The 12,930-nt window shown below is 39.1% G+C and overlaps 1 protein-coding gene and 1 long non-coding RNA gene across 2 annotated transcripts; both read right to left on the bottom strand.

Annotated features, from left to right (window-relative positions):
* Positions 1-1,217: 1,217 nt before the first annotated feature.
* On the bottom strand, positions 1,218-2,672 carry LOC100848804 (small proline-rich protein 2E-like). The gene is made up of 2 exons (XM_024989964.2): positions 2,571-2,672; positions 1,218-1,840 (listed from the first exon to the last, which is right to left on the bottom strand). The coding sequence occupies exon 2, from the start codon at positions 1,819-1,821 to the stop codon at positions 1,603-1,605; it is 219 nt and encodes a 72-aa protein (XP_024845732.1). The 5' UTR covers positions 1,822-1,840; positions 2,571-2,672; the 3' UTR covers positions 1,218-1,602.
* Positions 2,673-9,712: 7,040 nt separating this feature from the next.
* On the bottom strand, positions 9,713-11,177 carry LOC100848785 (uncharacterized). The gene is made up of 2 exons (XR_139245.5): positions 11,047-11,177; positions 9,713-10,312 (listed from the first exon to the last, which is right to left on the bottom strand). It is a non-coding gene; the product is annotated as an uncharacterized lncRNA (long non-coding RNA).
* Positions 11,178-12,930: the final 1,753 nt, after the last annotated feature.

Genomic DNA, 12,930 nt, shown 5'->3' with positions numbered 1-12,930 from the left:
TCTGTGTCAGGTCAAATAACACTAGCTACAGAAGAGACAACTCCCAGATATTGGTGCTTCCCCCACCACACACACACAAGTCATAGTCTGATGAAGGTTGAGCAGTAACGGACTCTTTCTCCATCTTCAGTTCTATTATCATAGAATCCTTTAATTCTAGCTTTATGAGTGAAGAATGTAGATAAAGAAAAGTCCTTTTAATCTTAAGTATATTTAGGCATAGTATGATTTAACACAAAGACTTTATTTCTTTTAAAAATAGTATCCTATTCATTAGTGTGTGTGGAGTTTGTGGTGTGACTTAACTATTCTCTAAGCAGAAGCTTAGAGCCACAAAAAAGATATACTTAAAGAAAATATCCCTCATTTCCCAGCTTACTTGATAGTAGGCTAAGCACTTATAAAAGAAAGGTACACAGCAACAGTAATTTTACAAATCTAAACATTGCAAAAACCAGTGTGTTCTTCAGTAAAAAAGTAGTCTCAGAGGTGAAAAAATATAGACAGACCATGGATTAGTTGTTGGAGAAAGAAGAGCAGGTGGTACACACGGAGAGGAGACAGCACTTTGTCTGGTAAAGATCATTTTTTTTCAAATTTCTCTTTCTTCTCTACTACTTATATTTTAAAAACCACTATAATCTTATGCAAAAATATTCCAGTAATTACCCCAAATTCTATATTTGCAATATCACATTAATAATAAGGTTAATGAAGAAGAAAAAGAACAACAAATTAGGAAAGAGTAACAAAGTTTGAGAATTTCTTTCTGTTTGCTATACTAATTATGTTTGAGCCACTGTCCTGCTGGAACAAGTATGGTGGTGATGCCAATGATAGTAGTGATGCTGGTAATGACTAAGACAATGATGATTTACTGCCTCGCTAAGTGCTAACTCTGCATCTAGCAATGTGCCAACTAAACTAAATACATTCATTTAATTTGTATGCCCCAGACGAGTGAGCAATATATCTAAGATTTTCCCCACTTTTTAGTAAAGAAGCAAAAATCTTGAGGAGTTTAAAATTTCTCAAATTAATCAATCTTCAATTAAATAAGTAATATGGATTAGAAATTATATAAATATAACCTGTTATGTCACTCAAAATTCAGGCAACAATGATTGTGAGATCCTGAACCTTGATATCAAAGAATACAAATAAACCACAACAATTATATAGTATTGTTAAAAGCAACTTTTAAAATAAAGAAAGCATTTTTAACATCACACAAAGGAATTCTACTTTATTCAGGAGGTAGAGGATAAGTAACAATTTCCCAGCCTGTAGAAACCCCTGCCCAGATGACACACAGAAGACAGTGAGAGAATCCTCTGATGGGACCCAGGAGAAGAGCTGCTGTTCTTCCTTCTGAAGCTCTGTGATGCTTTCTTGGGCACTTCCAAGAGCAAAGCAGTATAGCAACCTCAGAAAGGAAACCTCTAGCTGTCTGAAATCGCCACAGGCATATTACTGGCTGAAGGGTGGAGAAGCTCCTTCTGTATCCATGATGGGATTTGAAGAGAAGGCAAAGGTAGAGCTGTGGAGCTAGGTGAGTCAACTGTCCTTATCCTTTCCTGATCCAGATAAAAGCTGATGTTGTTACTTGCACTTGGGTGGGCACTTCTCTTGGCATTGTTGGGGAGGTGGCACAGGAGGGCATTTCTGCTGGCACTGAGGAGGTGGGCATGGCTCAGGGCACTTTGGAGGTGGGCATGGCTCAGGGCACTTTGGAGGTGGGCAAGGCTCAGGGCATTTCGGTGGGCACACTACTGGAGGTGGCTGGCAGGGCTGCTTGCACTGCTGCTGCTGCTGAGACATCTTTCTGGAATCTTAGAATCTGAAAGAAATTACATGATAGTGTTCACAAGAAGGAATTCCTAAAGAAGGACATGGCAAAAATTATGTAATACCATCAGCTAGGAGCCAATCTCTAAGAATGTGCTTTAATTTCTTTAATTCCATTTAATGAATTTCTGGCTTGTCTTGCTCTCTTAGGAAATTGTTTCATCAGCCTAGAGAAAACCTTCTCTTTGCTCATACAAATTTTCTAAAGAAAATATGTTTGTTTGAAAGAACACAGCAGTAGTTTTTTTTTGTTGTTGTTGTTTTTAATTAAAACATCTTCAAAAAAAGTTCATCACAAGTTCTAAAATCTGGGGCAAGCTCACAAGCAATTCCTATCTTCATGATCTCTCATGAGGTCCCAGCAGTATGATTTGTGTAAAGAGCAAAGGGCCACCAGGAAGGATGCAAGGGCCTCATAGTTTCTAGGATAAATGCCTCTGAAATCACCACAGAAGGACACCAAAATGATATCAAAAAAGGAAAAAATACTTTCTTCTTTACCTCTTAATGTCAAAGATTTCCTATTAACTTCTTTTTCAATAGGGAAATTCAAGCTCTTTACCAGAAACCTAATAAATATAGCATACAAATTCCAAGTTCCCATCCACTAAGGAGCATTAAACACTTGATCATAACTTTGGACCCACCAAATTTGCTGTCTCTAGCATAAATTCAATATTTGGGAGCCCAAGAACAAAGTAGAACTGAAGAATCAGACTCACCAGGTTCTCCAAAGTCTATCAGGACTTGAGTAGCAGAAGGATGGCAGTGATGCAGCAGAGGGCCTTTTTATTGGGGCTTGCTGCCCCACCCAGGGGGAAGTTGAGCTGCCAAAATGGGCCTGGTTCAGTCATTTCCCAACCAAAATGCAAATCCATCCATAACTGGCTTGACAGGGACTCCGAAAAGAGGATATGCCCTGCTCCAGGATCTCCTCACTGGATTATGTTCTTATGACTCACAGTCTCTGCTTAGCTCTTAATTTCAGGAATTTATGACAGAAGGATTTGCAGGGATTGTGGGGGGTTGTTCTCTAACTTGTCATCAAGGGATCCTTTTCTTGATCAGAGGATATGCTCTTCTCTCTCTTTCACCTTCCTTGAATTATAAAACTGTTTGTTTTGTCCACTTGAACTGGTTGCCATTCTATCTACATATTGGGTTGCAAAGGGCCTGGTTACCTGGGACACTTTTCTCTCTACCTCAGACTCTTCTTATGATGCATTTCCCTTTGATCCCTGGCCTGCTAAAGTCTCCTTGCTTCTAAAATAAACTGAGGCAGGTTGCAGGTCATCTCACCAGCCTTCCCATCATGATAGATAGACACCTTCAGTAAAATGGTAACCCTCTAGGGTCCTCCTTTCACTGCTTTGCTACATGGAATACAGGACATCAAGATTCTTGTGACCTTTATAAATCTGTCTCACCTTGAATCACAGGAAATTCACTACAAGTGTAGCATCACCTACTGTAATTCAGATATTGTGGCAGCTCAGACCTTAGACCTATGATAGAAAGCAAACTTTTTGCTCATAACTCCCCAACATGACCCATCACCTGCTCCTACATAACTTCTCCAACTGATCTCTTTTTATTTCTTAAACTTTTGAGAAATTTCCAAGGATTGTTCAAATTTTCCTGCCTCCTTGAAATTATTGAAAAACCCAATCTAAAATGCAATGCTATTCAAATGGCTACTTTTTAATATATTTACTATTTATTAATTATTGAAACACATGTTTCTCCATCAAATCTAGCAGTAGATTTAAGAAAAAAATTTGAAATCACTTTATTAATAATTCAGTGATTGAAGTTCATTGTCATTCATATAAAACTTTTAATTATTAATAATAATTTTATGATAATTTTAACCTTTACATTTTCCATATTGGTCACAGTGGAATATATGTGAAATAAACTTATTTTCACTCTTTCTTTTTTTGCCTGTTTATTTTTAAATTTTTTCTATTTTTTTCAATTTTTATTTTATACTAGAGTATAACCAATTAACAAGTGTTGTGACAGTTTCAGGTGGACAGCAAAGAGACCCAGCCATATATATACATGTATCCATTCTCCCCCAAACTCACCCTTCCAGGCTGCCACATAACATTGATCTGCTCTACTTTTTTTGTACAATTTGCCAGTTTGCTGGGAAGAAAGTTTGATGGTTAATTTATAGGTCAACTTGACTGGCACAGGATATCCAGATATTTGGTCAAACATTATTCTGGATTTTTCTCAAAGGATGCTTTTGATTGAGGTTAATATTTATCAGTGGCCTGAGTAAAGGAAGTTGCCTTCTAAAATGTGGGTAGTCCTCACTGAAAGCCTGAATAGAACAAGGCTGACCCTCCTTCAGGTAAGAGACAATTCCCCAGCCTAATGGACTTCCAGCAAGTTTTCAGCTCTACAAACTTCAAATTCTCCAGAATTCATAATCTCTCTCTCTACTATATCTGTGTGTGTGTGTGTGTGTGTGTATATATATATATAATTTGAATATTTCATCTGCCATTTTATGTAGATGACTGACTATGGAAAATTAAATTAAAAATTCCAAAAGTTAGCATAAGGAAAATTTAAAATATTAACATTATATGATACTTGTGATGTGTAATTAGGACAAATAAAATGAGCTTTTAGGGAATGACTGAAGTTGGAAAAACAATGCCCTAGTATGTTCTCCAACCCTGGCAAAGATTTTATTTGTGCTTTTCACAGATTTAGCAGTCAACAGCTCTTCTATAGTTCCTATCTTCTATCCTGGACATGAGTTATACTCTTTTCTGTGCTGTCCCCTTGGGCACTGAAACTGTGTCTTGTGAGCCGTGGCGGGTGAAGGGGCCCTGTCTGATTTAGGAATACATTTACAATGCTAGCTTTATGTTACTGTAGAATGTGGAAATATATTCTTAATGAATCAGGATGTCCCATCTCATCTGACCCAAACACTTCCTTAGACTGCTATCATGTTCTTAAAATTCTTTTGTCAGGATTTAAAACTCTTTTATTCCATAAGTATCAGGTTTGAATTCTGTGAGAGGAAAAATAAATATAAAATACCATTTAAGATATAAATAATAGAGAGTTAGGTTTGGGAGAGATAAGAGGGTCAGAGCACTAAAGTTCTGAAATCTAGGTGAAATATGAACTTAGGACTGATCTGATACATTTGCTTTCGTCAACTCTTTCCAAACATGCTTTTGGTCTTTAAAAGACAGTGATTTTAAAATTCTGTTTCAATTTGCTTATTCTCTGTCTTCTCCTTCAACCCTCTAGACCCCTTATCTGGCTATATTACCCTTCACTCCCAATGTATACCTCTTAACTGTCCAACACAGTACATTGACAGGTTGTCAATGCTTTTAAAAATAACTTTTAATATTCTTTTTAAAAAACTTTTAAATTCTTCCTGCAATCAGTAGGAAGAATTTCTCAACCAACTTGTCTTGGTCAAATAATCAGGAAGCTTTACAAGAACGTGACTTTGTAATGTGAAAGGAGGAAGAAGTGGAGAATGAGAAAGAAGAGGAAAGACACTTGAAACAGTCACCAGAAATTATGTTCCAGAAGCTGGGACATAGCATATTCCTCTAGCTCAGCAACATCTTCACTGACTGCTGTATACTTTTTAAATATAATGATGAATAGTTGTAAAAATGAAACTACATCACAATATATATAATCAGGAAAGCATAAAGCTGTTCAAAAAAAGAGTACCATCATTAAACTCCAAGAAATAACAACTGCTTATATTTTTGCTGTATTTAGTGTTAGAATTTTTTATTTTTCATAAACCCACACACATGCATGTATGTCTATAAAGGTTATTGATTTGAGATCTTTCCTGTTTTGTAATAGGGATGTTTCCAGCCATAAATTTCTCTGTTTTTATTCTGCACTACATGTATCATTAAAGTTATTGTATGCTGTTTTTAATTTTTCCTAAAGTATGTTCTAATTTTATTTATTATTTCTCGTTCAACCCATTGGTTATTTAGAAATGTGTTGCCGAACTCAAAGAACTCGCAGAAACAGAGGGCAAAATGGTGGTTAGCAGGCACTGAGGGGTGGGGCAGAAGTGGAGATCCTAGGGAACGGCAACACCCCTTCAGTCATAGGATGAATAAGCTCTGGAAGTCTGAGGTACAGCACACTGACTCTAGTTAATAACACTGTTTTGTACTTGCAACTTGCTAAAACAGTAAACCTTAAGCATTCTCGCCACACACCCACATGCTTAATGGTTATTATTGAGGTGATTAATGCATTAAGTAACCCAATGGTGGTAAACGCAAAAAAATGCACATATGTCAAATCACCACATTATACACAGTGAAGTGAAGTGAAAGGTACTCAGTTGTGTCCGACTCTTTGCAACCCCAAGGACTATGGCCCACCAGGCTCCTCTGTCCTTGGAATTCTCCAGGCAAGAATACTGGCGTGAGCTGCCATGGTCTCCATACATGGTGAAGACGTACAGTGTAATATCTTAGTTATGCCTTAATAAAACTGGGGACAGGGGAGGTGAAAGAATAATGACCAGACAACAGAATAACAAAGTTTGGGAATCTCTGTGTTCCTTTTCCTCCTTGCTCTATTAGGCTCTGATACTAGTCTCTGAGAGAACTTCCCTCATCCATTCTTCTCTATGGACCTTGTAACCATCTCAGCGGTTATTTCCTTTCAGTCGCTGTACTGACCACATCTGAAATGGGTAGTGTGGCAAGTGGGGAACGGAGAGCTAGAAAGTGGTTTCTGTTCCTGAAAAATCAGTCTGTTTAGTTTGGGGCATAGTTTATTTAGTCATCAATTTCCTCAAAAAGTTATTAAACATCTGATATATTTCATTTCTCCAATCATTCTATGTTCTAGGGACCACACTCAGTTCCCTTCCTAGAAGTAACTTTGTGGCTTCATTTATTTTGCTGCCTTTTCACCTGAACATAATAGAGCTGTTAGGTAGAAAGTTAGGCATCAACAACTAGGGGTGGCCTAGGGTAAAAGGAGGAAAGCTGATCTCTAAACCCCATCCCTGCTGCTGCTGCTGCTAGGTCACTTCAGTGGTGTCCGACTCTGTGCGACCCCAGAGACAGCAGCCCACCAGGTCCCCCATCCCTGGGATTCTCCAGGCAAGAACGCTGGAGTGGGTTGCCATTTCCTTCTCCAATGCATGAAAGTGAAAAGTGAAAGTGAAGTCGCTCAGTTGTATCTGACTGGTAGCGACCCCATGAACTGTAGCCTGCCAGGCTCTTCCATCCATGGGATTTTCCAGGCAAGAGTACTGGAGTGGGTTGCCAAACCCCCATCCCAGATATGCCCAAAGGAACTCACAGATATGCTACAAAATAACCACAGAGATTTTACCAACTCCTGCGCATGCCCTAGGCACACAGTGGATACAAACTAACCACAGGGCCTTCCTCAAGTAACCTCAGGCAGCTAGGAGCCTATTAAGGATTTATAAATATTCTATGTGGATATATATCTGATTATAACACACTGACCAGTCCATTCTGAAGGAGATCAGCCCTGGGATTTCTTTGGAAGGAATGATGCTAAAGCTGAAACTCCAGTATTTTGGCCACCTCATGCGAAGTGTTGACTCATTGGAAAAGACTCTGATGCTGGGAGGGATTGGGGGCAAGAGGAGAAGGGGACAACAGAGGATGAGATGGCTGGATGGCATCACTGACTCGATGGATGTGAGTCTCAGTGAACTCCGGGAGTTGGTGATGGACAGGGAGGCCTGGCGTGCTGCGATTCACGGGGTCGCAAATAGTCGGACACGACTGAGCCACTTTACTGAACTGAACTGACTGATAACAGGCTGAATTATGGGAAGACGTACACAACAGAGCCTGTTGTTATGTAACTTGAAACTGTCTCTAGACCTTGAGTGTATGTCCATTTACATTCCCTTTCTTGATTGGTAGCAGGTACAAAGCCCACTTTGTACAGGGCACAACCAGAAAGGAAAAGATGGGAATTATAAAAAGGGGGAAGCCAAGAGGAATAGTTATGATAACTCTTTCGGAGTGGGTCTGCTCCCATGTCTTGGGAGTGTCTGTTTAATAAAAGATCTGTTTGCATAAGCTATAACTGAGCTGTAATTTGTCTGTTTTAACTCTTTAGTCTACTATTCCACAGTTCCCTGATACACAGGTAGAAAGACTACAACTTCTTCCTCTTTTCTCTGTTATTATAGTCAACTGGAGGTGGATGTAAAATTCAAAACTGCTTCTAATCTCATCTCTTTGTCTTTGGGCTTTACAAGTGGTGAGTTTTCTAATTCAACAAGCTTTTGACTATCTAAGCTATAATTTTTTTCATTTTTTTTATTCTGGCCTGCAAATCAGACAATTATTTCCTGAACATTTGTCTATCAAAATACCCTGGTAAATTCAACAAGTAACCAACGTATGCTTAACCACCTAAGTTACCATGGACAATCATTATTTCAAATGTTTTGCCATTGAATAACATGCATCACCATGTTTGTGGGTTCCAATACCAGTTACCTTGCCAACCACCCCCTGTCTCTAAGTCAATGCCGTAATTTTAAGATTTATTACAGGAGCATCCCACCTCAGAGAACGGATTTCTATGTCAGGTCAAATTATACTAGCTATAGTAGAGACAGGTTCAAAATATCAGTGTTTATTTCTCACACATGTCATAGTCTGATGAGGATTGAGCAGGAATCTGGGAATCTTTTTCCATCTGCAGCTCTATTATCTTAGAGTCATTTACTTCTAGATTTGTAAGTGAAGAATGTAGGAGACAAAGATCCTCTTGATTTTGTATATGTTTAGGTACAATATGATTTAATGAGAAAACTTTTAAAAATAATACTGTTTTTAAGAATAATACTGGTGCTTGCGTGTGCCTGTTGTATGTTTGTGTGTGTGCATATGATCTGAATTAACTCTTCTGTTGCTGGACACTTACGACCAAAATGCTTAAAGAGCATATCCCTTTTCACAGCTTATTGACCCTTAAGCTAATCACTTAGAAAACAAGGTACCTAGCAGCAGTGACTTTGTAAATCTAAGTAAACATTGCGACCTCAATGTTCTTTAAAGGTGGGGTCAAAACAATCAGGAAAGTAATTTCATAGTTGAAAAAATATAAAACAACCTTGAGGTTGATAAGTTTTTCGATTAAGAGGAGCTGATTTTACACATGGAGATGAGGTGGCACCTTGTCTGGTAAGGACTGTTTTAATTTCCCATTCTCCTGTACTACCCATGTCTTCAGAACTACTTTAATTTTATGCAGAATATTTCACTAATTTGCAAAGGACGTTTGTCTGTACTGTCACATTAAAATAAGGTTAAATTATAAAAGGAAAAGAACAGAATATGAAAGGGTAGTAGAGTTTAAGAAGCTTCTTGCTTTCTGGCTATGTGTGCACCACTTTGCTGCTGTAGTCGACCTGGTGGTGGTGGTGATGCTGGTGATGGTGGTGACGGGGTGCTGATGCACACAGTGCTGATCTGCTGCTTCACCAAGTGCTCTTTATGTGCTTGTTTAGTTGGCATTGTGCCAAGTAAATTACAACAGTCATGTAAGTTTTATGCCTCAGACAAGTTTGCAATGTAATTATGATTTTCCTCACATTTTAGCAAAGGGACTGAAATCCTGAGTAATTGCATAAATTGTACCTCAAATCAATCAAGAAGTGATCATTAAGAAAATAGGGTGGGATTTTAAATTATATAGAAATAATCTTTTCTATGACTCAAAATTTAGACAACTCTGTTTATGAGAGCCTAAACCTTGGCATCAAAGAAGGATAGGAACAAACCAAGATGATGATATGGTATTACTAAAAGCAGATTTTAAAAGAAAGAAAACATTTTTTAACATCACACAAAGGAACTGTAGTTTATTCAAGAGTGGAGGATAAGTAACAATTGCCCAGCTGGTAGAAACCCCTGCCCAGGTGACAGAGAGACACAGAAGACAGTGAGTGAATTCCCTGATGACATCTGGGAGGAGAGCTGTTGCTCTTCCGTCTGAAGAGCTGTGATGCTTTCTCAGCTGTCCTCCCAGAGGGAAGTGGTGTAGCAGCCTCAGGAAGGAAACCTCTGGCTGTCAGAAATCGCCACAGGCATATTGCTGGCTGAAGGATGGAGAAGCTTCTTCTGTATTCATGATAGGCTTTGAAGAGAAGATGAAGGTGAAGCTGTGGAGCTAGGTGAATCTACTCTCCTTATCCTTTTCTGATCCAGATAAAAGCTGAAGCTTTTACTTGCACTTGGGTGGGCACTTCTGCTGGCATTGTTGGGGAGGCGGCACAGGAGGGCATTTCTCTTGGCATTTTGGAGGTGGGCATGGCTCAGGGCACTTGGGTGGGCATGGCTCAGGGCACTTGGGTGGGCACACTACTGGAGGTGGCTGGCAGGGCTGCTTGCACTGCTGCTGCTGCTGAGACATCTTTTTGGAGTCTTACAATCTGAAAGAAATTACATGACAGTGTTCACAAGAAAGAACTGCTATAGAAGGACATGGCAAAAGTTGTGTAATACCATCTGATAGTATCCAGACTCTAAGAATGTGCTTTAATCTCTTTAATCCCTTTTAATGAGTTTCTGGCTTCTCTCTCCCTTTTAGGAAATTATATCATCAGCCCAGAGAAAACCTTCCCTTTTCTCATATAATTTTTTCAAAGGAAATATCTTGGTTTTTAAAGAATAAAGCAATGGCTTTTGGGTTCGTTTTATGAAAATAATATCTTCAAAAAACGTCATCACAAGTTCTAAAATCCTGGGCAAGCTCACAAGCAATTCCTATCTTCATGATCTCTCATGAGGTCCCAGAAGTATGACTTGTGTACAGAGCAAAGGGCCACCAGGAAGGATACAGGGGCCTCATACTTTCTAGGATAAATGCCTCTGAAATCACAACAGAGGGACACCAAAACAATAACAATAAAGGAAAAAATACTTTCTTCTTTACCTCTTAATGTCAAAGACTTCTTAGTAATGTCTTTTTCAATACAAGAATTCAATCTTTGTACCAGAAACCTAATAAATACAGCATACGGTTTTGCCCAAATTCCAAGTTCCCATCCAGTAAGTACTATTAAACCCATGATTATAACTTTGAACCCATGAAATTTGCTGTCTCCAGCATAAGTTCAACATCCAGAAGCCCACGAACAAAGCAGAACTGAAGAATCAGACTCACCAGGTTCTCCACAGTCTATCGGGATTTGAGTAGCAGGAGAATGGTGGTGGTACAGCAGAGGGCCTCTTTATTGGGGCTTGCTGCCCCTCCCAGGGGGGAGTGGAGCTGCCAAAACTTGCTGATCCAATCATTTCCCAACCAAAATGCAAATCCATTAATAACTGACTTGGTAGGGACTACAAAATCAGGAAATGTCCTGCCCCAGGATCTCCTCATGGATTATGTTCTCATGACTCATAGTCCCTACCTTAGCGCTCAGTTACAGCGGTTTAGGGCAGTGGAAGGATTTGCAGAGTTCTCTAACTTGTAATCAAAGCCTCTCTTTTTTGTTTGGGGATGAAGACCCTTTGATATCTTTCATGTTCTGTGAATTATAAAACTGCTTTCCTTGTTCCACTTGAACTGGTTGCCATTTTGCAGTTCATAGTGGGTTGCAAAGAGCCTAGCTACTTGGTGACGCCTTTCTCTTTACTTCAAGTTCTTATAATGCTTTTCCCCTTGATCCATGACCTGCTAATCTAAGTTTCCTATCTTCTAAATTGACTGAGTGCAGGTTGAAGATCATCTCACCAACCTTCCCGTCCTGATACTTAGACACATTCAGTAAAGTGGTGACATCTAGGGTCCTCCTTTCACTGCTTTGCTCCTTCAAATAATGAACATCAACCAAGCAGATTCCTATGCCCAGATATTTGGTCAAATATTATTCTGGGTGTTACTCTAAGAATGTTTTTGAATGAGATTAATATTCATCAGTGGACTGAGTAAAGGAGGTTGCCTCTGTAAGGTGGATAAGCCTCAAACAATCTACCGAAAGCCTAAATAGAACAACATCTGACCCTCCAGCAGGTAAGAGACAATTCCCCTGCTTGATGGACTTCCACCAGGGTTTTTGGATCTGCAGATTTTGAAGTTGCCAGTCTTCATCATCTCTCTCCCCTTTTCACTCTCTCTCTCTCTGGGAAGTATGGGCTTCCTGGTAATGCTAGTGGTAAAGAATCCATCTGCTAATGCAGGAAACATAAGAGACACGGGTTCAACCCCTGGGTCGGGAAGATCTCCTGGAGAAGGAAATGGTTATCACTGCAGTCTAGTATCCTTACCTGGAGAATCCCATGGGAAGAGGAGCCTGGCAGGCTACAGTCCATAGGGTCACAAAGAGTCAGACCGGACGGAAGCGACTTAGCCTGCATGCACATGTGGGTGTGTGTGTGTGTATATATATATATATCTGCCATTTCATGCACAGTATTGCCTATGACCTATTAAATTAAAAAATTTTAAAGTTAGTTTAAAGTCAATTTAAAATAACGTTTTAATATTATGATATATGTGGTGTGTAATTATGAGAAATATAATAAGCCTTTAGAAAGTGACTAATATTTGGGAAGCAATGCCTTATTATGTTCTTAAATTCTATCAAAAGATTTCATTTCTGCCCTTTTAGTCTTGGATATAAACTATCCTCTGTCCCTTTGGGCTTGAAGATTTTGTTATGGGTCTTGGCTGCTGAGGGGCCCTGTCTGGTTTCCAAAAATGTTACAATGCTGGCTATGGTACTGTAGAATGTGGGAGCATATTTTTAATAGAATCAGGATGTTCCATCTCACCTGACCCCAACACTCCCCTCGACTACTGTCATGTGCTGAAAATTCCTTTCTCAGGAAATAAGTCCTTTACATTCTATAAGCAGATAGCAAGTTTAAATTGTATGAAGCCCAAAGTCAATGTCTAATATCATTTAAGACTATGTCATCACAAATAAGTGACTGAGAGTAGGTTTGGGAGGGGAGAGAGGGTCAGAGCACTAAAAGTCTGAAATCTAGGTAAAATATGAACTTAGGGCTGATCTGATATATTTACTTTATTCTACTCTTTCCACAT

This window comes from Bos taurus, chromosome 3 (genome assembly GCF_002263795.3).
Source record: "Bos taurus isolate L1 Dominette 01449 registration number 42190680 breed Hereford chromosome 3, ARS-UCD2.0, whole genome shotgun sequence".
Taxonomy (NCBI): domain Eukaryota; kingdom Metazoa; phylum Chordata; class Mammalia; order Artiodactyla; family Bovidae; genus Bos; species Bos taurus.
This window is presented reverse-complemented; position numbering and strand designations above follow the sequence as displayed.